The sequence below is a fragment of the Seriola lalandi genome, unplaced genomic scaffold, assembly GCF_002814215.2.
Source record: "Seriola lalandi dorsalis isolate HSWRI2012SDOR001 ecotype SW California unplaced genomic scaffold, Sedor1 jcf7180002054692, whole genome shotgun sequence".
NCBI lineage: Eukaryota > Metazoa > Chordata > Actinopteri > Carangiformes > Carangidae > Seriola > Seriola lalandi.
This window is the reverse complement of record NW_019525245.1, coordinates 3,827,262-3,834,833: the sequence shown is the minus strand read 5'-3', so window position 1 is coordinate 3,834,833 and position 7,572 is coordinate 3,827,262. Positions and strand designations below refer to the sequence as shown.

General features: G+C 39.8%; 1 protein-coding gene across 1 annotated transcript; it reads left to right on the top strand.

Moving 5' to 3' along the window:
• The first annotated feature begins 1,975 nt into the window (after positions 1–1,975).
• On the top strand, positions 1,976–7,017 carry myl9b (myosin, light chain 9b, regulatory). Its single transcript, XM_023423529.2, has 4 exons — positions 1,976–2,126; positions 5,262–5,465; positions 5,810–5,971; positions 6,058–7,017. The coding sequence occupies exons 2-4, from the start codon at positions 5,282–5,284 to the stop codon at positions 6,231–6,233; spliced, it is 522 nt and encodes a 173-aa protein (XP_023279297.1). The 5' UTR covers positions 1,976–2,126; positions 5,262–5,281; the 3' UTR covers positions 6,234–7,017.
• The last annotated feature ends 555 nt before the right edge of the window (positions 7,018–7,572 follow it).

The window sequence follows — 7,572 nt, the reverse complement described above, 5'->3', positions numbered from 1 at the left end:
GATTGAGAAAACAACAAGCATCCTGGATGCTTCCTAGTATACTGCGCCTGCGCAAAACACAAGTCAATCACGCCAACAGCCAATGGCCAAGCTGGAAAACAACAATTGACCCGCCTGTAACTTTAACTTGTAAACAAAACGTGTAAAGATGCTTAAATTCTTCAAGTTTTGAATTAATCACGGTAATATAAAATAAGAAATAAACATATAATCATATTTTACATTGAATAAATCGTTAGTATATTGCAAAGTACCAGCACATGTAGACTGTTGATTGGCAGTGTCTCTGAGAAAAGACCCTCTCTGTTAAACTAAAACTAAAACCTAGCAAAAACCGATGTGTAATGTTAAACCCCAAATCTCGCAAACAAGGAACAAAACAAGCACAAACCCACATGAATTGAAATGCAACTTTTGAATGAGACAATGTTAATGACACCCTGATAATCTGATTTGATATACTGCTAAAGAGATTAAATAACACAGGGACAATATATATATACTTTTACATCCAACTCGTGCTGGTAGTATTAGGTTAAGTTATATTGCAGTGAAATATTTAGATATGGTTATTGGCCAGTCTACTATCCCCTGTGACACATTTATCTCTTTGAGCATATGATGAACTGCATGACCATATACAGTATGTGACTCAAAGCTTCACGTGTATACAGCCTGACTGAAAAATTTCATAGCCCTCCCATTTTATTCTTGTCCTCATCATCATTCATTGAAGGGGTTTCAGTGTTTGAGAAATGATAACTAGTTAGGCCCAGTGGAGGGCATCACTGCACCTGCACAGAGACACATTAAACAGGGACGCCTCCTTTCGGTGCTTGAATGCTTCCATTCATGCTCTGTATCTATTTTTTCATAATTAATTCCCAATTAAAGAAAGACTCTCCTTTTATCACTCAGAATATTAGTCGACTAAAAATATGAATATGGAGCAGTTCTCAAATAGATAAAAGTAGACAATGCACTGTTTTAAGATTAAAATACTTTTTTTTTTCTTAACTATTCCTAGAATACACAATTAATACAAAGAATAACAGATGAAGACACAAACATGATGATATGTAATATATGTAGTAATTTGTAAATCCAGTCTTAAATATGCAGAACACTGGAAATGGAGAACATTTTCATCATCATTGCAGCGACACTGAAAATACTAAATGATCATTTTACAATTAAGACACTGACATATTTGATGTAATACACCATTATAATGGACAAGTGTAAAAGGGGATAGGATTGCTAAAAAAAAAACATGTGTTAGTTGCAACGAAAGACCCAAAAAACATACAAGACTCCGACTTCAACATGCATCTGGCACTGTTCAATTGAGGAGATGAAGAGATGATGATATGATACATATTCATATATTTAGTAAAAACAGCAGGTATTGAATACCTTAACAGTATCTTGGATAAAATAAAATAAAAACTGACTAGATATTTCCCACAACACTTACAGTGAAAAACAGTTTTGTCAGAGTAAGCTGCCAAAACAGCAAACACTTTTTCATGCCTGTTAGCTATCCCTGTAGCGCTTTTTAAATAAATCATAATGTGAAAAAGTGTGAGCAACCACAAAACAGATGTTGCTTCCATAACATAAATTACGGTGTTCCCTCCACATTCAGACCTCAGTGATGGCCAGACAGACTGCCTATTTAAGGAAACCCATAGTTTTACAACAGAAACACTGCCTCTCAGAACTGCTCTGCATCTGCTCACAACTCTCTCTCCCCCATGTTTCCACACTCCAGCATACAGAGCCTCCTCGAAATGTTTAGGCCCTTTTCTCTAAATAAGGCAGCCTTATCGTAGTTCCTGTCATTTCTGCCTTTTTCCCAAACATCCCGAGCAGCGTCTGTGGCAGTAGCAAGCTGCAGCCGTGCATTCTTTTGCCTTGTATGGAGAAATGGCCTGGCCTGGGATGTCTTTGTATGGGTTAGGACGGCCTCTCCATTGGCCGGGGCAGAAGGGGGAGGGACCCACCGGGAGTCTGATTCTTTAAACAAACTTTTCAGTAGGACTGCCTGCTTCCCTTCCTCTGCTGTATCAGACCCAGACGAAAGGAGTTTGAAGGACTCCCGTATATTTCTACCTGAAGCCAAGGTGAGAAACAAAGCTGTTTTTACCATTGGGTTGCATAAACGCATTTTAAAAGCTTACATTTGATGTCTTTTAAAAGGGCTGAAAGTGTAAGGTCTCTGAGTTCAGTGGTACAATGCTCAACTGTCAGTGAAGGGGAGGATAGAATTACACAGGACTTGTGAAGTGGATCTTTGATTAATGGTACCAGATAAGCTACAAAGAAGCTTCTTCATCTGTTGATCAAGGCGAATAAAGACCTGTGGAGGATGTGCGCCTTAACCCTAAACATAAGTTTGTATATATATAGTATAAATGTTCTGTACGCTTGTGTGTTTACTTCCATCTCATCACTATGGCACATTAGACAGAGGAATTTCTGAATGCAGCTGACCCATTTAGATCTGGCTCACTCACATTCTCTTAAACACACATCACATCGTCACTCATACACACCTCTCATGTCTTTTTATAGGCGATGAGAGCTTAACTTCCACCTCAGTTCACTCACTGTTTGTTTCTGGAATTCCTGAACCGCAGACCTTTTAAGTCTTCAGCTCAGTAGTGGTGACCTACATGACCTGAAGTAAGGGTGAGGGATGACAGTCTGACTGTTTGGTGATACCAAAATGTGCGTGTGTGCGCGTGTGCGTGCGTGCACTTACTGGACAGAGGAACAGAGGAGCTTTGTCATCCCAAAGGGATAAGAAGGGGACACTGTGGTGACCAGAAAACAAATACCATTGTCAGTACAAGCCAAGCTGAGGCACGTCAGCCAAACGCTTATGGTGCTGAGATCAAAAATAGTTGTTCTCTGCCTATTTGTGAATCATTGTTGATTCACTCCCTGCACAAAGCAGGAGATTGTAGCTGCTGCTACAGCGCCACATTCAGCAGGACTGGGGATCAGATCTTCTTTTCTTGCACCTTGAAAGATTTAAGTTGTGAAATAATCACACTGGTCAAATAATCTTTTACAAATTGATCCCTTGAAACAGAACTATTGATGTAGACTTAAACTCCCATCAGCCTCCTGTGAGAGGCAACAATACCCTACTTTATCACTGGAGCCAAACAAGAATGTGTAATAGAGATAGCTGAATTCCAGCGCCTCAAATTGGACTGTTTACACTGAAGCCACTTCCTTGAAGTCCGGACACATCCTCTTACACCCTAACAATTGCGGGATAAATTTCTGCATAGTGAAAACGTGGTGTGTTTTGAGAGGACTTTACCGTCTATGCGGGAGAGAGAAGCCCTAATCAGATTGAGGAATTCCTCTGTTCCCGAAACCTTGAATTGGAGCTTGACGCTGTTTTGTTTCCAGCTTCCTCAGTGACTTTTAGATGGAGAATGGAAAGGCTGAGAGCCAGCACAACACACCTTCCAGATTTCTTCATTTTTCTGGCACGTGAAGGGACAGAAGAAGCCAAACAGTAGTCAAATTAAAGGGAAGACTCATCCAACACGTGTCTGTACAGAGAGAAAGGAAGGAGAGAAACCACTGCTAACAAATTGTGTGTGTGCGATAGTTATTGCAAGCAAGTGACACGCTTCATTTGGCACCCAAGTAATTAAGACATGTTACATGAATTCCCTTCCTGTAACCTTTATACTGAGAACTCAAACATACAGATCCATCTTTTGGGTTTAAGCTTCTCTGGACACTTTGATTCTTCATTAACAGTACAAACTCTGGACAGAGCCTCGGCTGGTTACACTGCTCTGCATTGACCATAAAAATTAGAATGCTGCTTAATTTGTTTAGACATCCCAGAGAGGAGCTTTATACTGAATACACAGAGATAAAGGACTAAGTAGATAGGCAAATCTGCTTTAACTCTGCCTTCAGCAGCTTTTCTGTGAGGCCTCTGTGAACCATGCAGGCAACAGAGACAACAGACTCCGAAATTTAGGAGTACTCCACTCTGTTAAATATGATGACAGACAGTGTCACACGGACATGTCCCTAGAGACACTGGTTTGGTGAATATAGGACAGCAAAGAGCTATTAATAAAATTGTTGGAGGACGGTTCTATGTAGCCATTACTGTGATGTGTTTTGAGATGAACAGGTTGTAAAGAATGGTGCCAAAATTAAAAATTTATCACAGCCTGTTAAACAGAAAAATCCTGCAGCATCAGTGGTAAATATACAGAGTAAACACTTTTATTGTTGTTGTTATTCACAAATTTAAGTAATAGGGAATTAAGAAAATATATTTTATATATTTACATTTAAAATCTCCAAATGCACTCTTATGAGATGATACATGCATATCATCACATTTCTAATTAACCAAGCCTTTAATTTACTAAAATGAATAACTTATCCTAAACAAAGCCTGTATTTATTTGAGTCATTTTCAGTTGGTATAGTTTTTAAATTCTAATATTTGACAGGAAGTGGCTTGTGTAGACACAATTAACACTTCAGGATCATCTCAGCTCCCTAGTGTGTAAGACTAAAGTTCAGATTGCACTGAAAGCATTATATATATCCCCCTGAGATCTAATTATGATGACAAAATGAAAAAAAGTACATATACGCCTACTTCACAAAACTTCACTAAACACCTGATAAATGGGAGAGCAGTCTAGTTACAGTTCACCTGAGAACAGATCTAATCGTGAATTAGTGCCACACACAGTATTCACATCAGAGCATGATGTCATCAGCCAATTTACCTGCTCCCTCCTCACCGCCCAACCTGTCCTCTGTCTGCTATTGCCCACTGGGTATAACACAATCAAAGAGTCACACACAGGCACAACAAATCCTTACAGACCTGAATGTGAGTGACAGGTCTAATTCAGGAAGGATCTGAAGTCAGCTGCAGTGTTCACTGTGGAGACACGTCGTTTTCACACCCATCACTATATGTGACATTTAGGGAGAATGTGAGTCTCTCTCTAGAGGAAGCGAGAGAAGAAGATTCTCCTGCTTTGGGGGCAAATGAAAGAGCGTAAGTATAAAAAGAGCTACATGGATGCAGTGCTCCAATTTTAAATTCACTCCTCTTTTCAAATGGATGCTGAAATCACTTCTCAGATTAAATTGTGTTAGCAAAGAATATACCCATGCCATGCTACCATCAGCAGTACAGCATTAGCACAATCTGATCTAACCTATGAATCATGCCTTTTGAATGTGCACAGGCCCAGATCCAGCCGCCACCATGTCGAGCAAGCGTGCCAAGGGAAAGACCACCAAGAAGCGCCCCCAGAGGGCCACCTCCAACGTGTTTGCCATGTTCGACCAGTCTCAGATCCAGGAATTCAAAGAGGCGTTCAACATGATCGACCAGAACAGGGACGGTTTCATCGACAAGGAGGATCTGCATGACATGCTGGCCTCTCTGGGTAAACAGCTTTGTTCTCACACTTAGTTTTTATGGCTTCAAGTGTAGATCTGACATTCAAATCCAGAGAGGAGCTGCTCCTTTTAAAGGAGAGTCTTAACAAAAGATGCCATAGAATTGCATTGTGGGAAATGTAGTATCTGCTGCTTCATATTAGATCATTCTTTTTTTTTATGTTTCCAAATTCTAAATTGCCACAGTAGCTGTTTAATGTATTTATCTTCAGTTATAAGACTGATAGATCAGTGTTTCATATGTCAAGCTGTAGTGACTCAACTCAACAAGCATACTGAAATTATGTCCAAAGAAACAGCAGATATATGTAACAGTGTGGTTCGTCCTCAGGTAAGAACCCCTCTGATGAGTACCTGGAGGGGATGATGAGCGAAGCACCAGGACCCATCAACTTCACCATGTTCCTCACCATGTTTGGAGAGAGGCTCAACGGAACGGACCCCGAGGATGTCATCCGCAACGCCTTTGCCTGCTTTGATGAGGAGGGATCTGGTGAGTTGATATTAACAAAACATTATTTATACAGACTGTGGAAATATCAGTGTTTGGGACTTCATGGAGGTCGTTTGTGCCCATAGGTGTGATCCACGAGGATCATCTGAGAGAGCTGCTGACCACCATGGGTGATCGCTTCACAGATGAAGAAGTGGACGAGCTGTTCCGCGAGGCGCCCATCGACAAGAAGGGCAACTTCAACTACGCAGAGTTCACCCGCATCCTCAAACACGGCGCCAAAGACAAGGATGATGAGTAGAGGGAAAAGACCGCTGCCTTGGCCCCCGCACACATAATCCACCACAAATCAATCCCTAGTTCCTACCTTTGTGGAGTTCGTAGGTTTGAGAGAAATTGAATAGGAATGCATTTAGGAATACTGTATAGCAATGTCTTTTATAAATGGAAAGTAAATTGTGTTTATTTAGATCTACGTGTATATCAAAGGTAGAAATTTGGGATTCAAATATTCTGCAATACACTACTCTGTCAGTTTTTTTTATCATCATTGAAGGTTTATATGGATGAAGAGAGGTGTATCACAGTATCTGCATCTCATGGCTACAAGTCCTCTGCAGCTTCATCCTCTGTGACTGCAGTTGTTCTGATCGCTGTAGGGAACCTGGTTGGACTGTTGAGATGCATTTAACACCAATATGTGTGTGCGGGGTGTGTTTGGACTGCCAGATTCAGTGCTACATACAGTACCAGCCATGTTTACCTCTTCCTGCCAATTAGCTACCACACCTGCACAAGCACTGCAACAAGTCTCCTTCTCTGTCATTTGTGTCCCTGTATGTTGGAAAATGGATAAAGAAATTGGTCATTATGTTTGTGTTTATTACTTTTTGACAATCAAAAGTGGGGAGTGCTTCTTGATGAAATGGTTACTAGAGCTTTTAGTCTAAACTCGTGTCTTCCTCCCATCAGCTGGTTGTGTGTGTTTGTTGAAGGATCAGGTATGTCTGTGTTGTTGAAGGAAATCAGTCTTGAAATTGCTCAGGCAAATAAAGTAAGTTTATTCATGCCGTTGACCGCTAAAAGCGTGGATGTGTGTTTGGGCTGATTTTAAGTCACTGTATCATGTCTGTGCCAGACCTATGAAATATCCTGTCTGTCAAACAAAGCATATGTTGTTTAATTCATAATTCATCATGTACTTCACATTACTGCCTAACATCTGAATACCAGAGCTTAAATGCACACACTAATTTTTCTAAAATATTTCCTTTCAGCTAAATCTCCTCACAATGATAATTAAATAGATTAAATATTCACAGCAAGTTTATTTTCATATTTCATTGACATGAACTGAACCTTAGGTCTGGTTGCAAGATAAACATGTGTTTTTATTAATTTGAATAATAAAAACGTTGTTTCACAGTAATGTGTGCACAAAACTAACTTTTATATGGATCTTTTCAAAGAAACATCAGCTGCATTTCACTATGAGAATAATCGATAATTTATAGTAAATTTAAAACCCCTACAAAACCTTGTTTCAAATCCATTTTTCTTTAACATTACATATTCACAACCTAACAATAATTTTAAGGTTTGGCAAAACAAAAACAATGCTGATTTCAAGTTTAGCACTC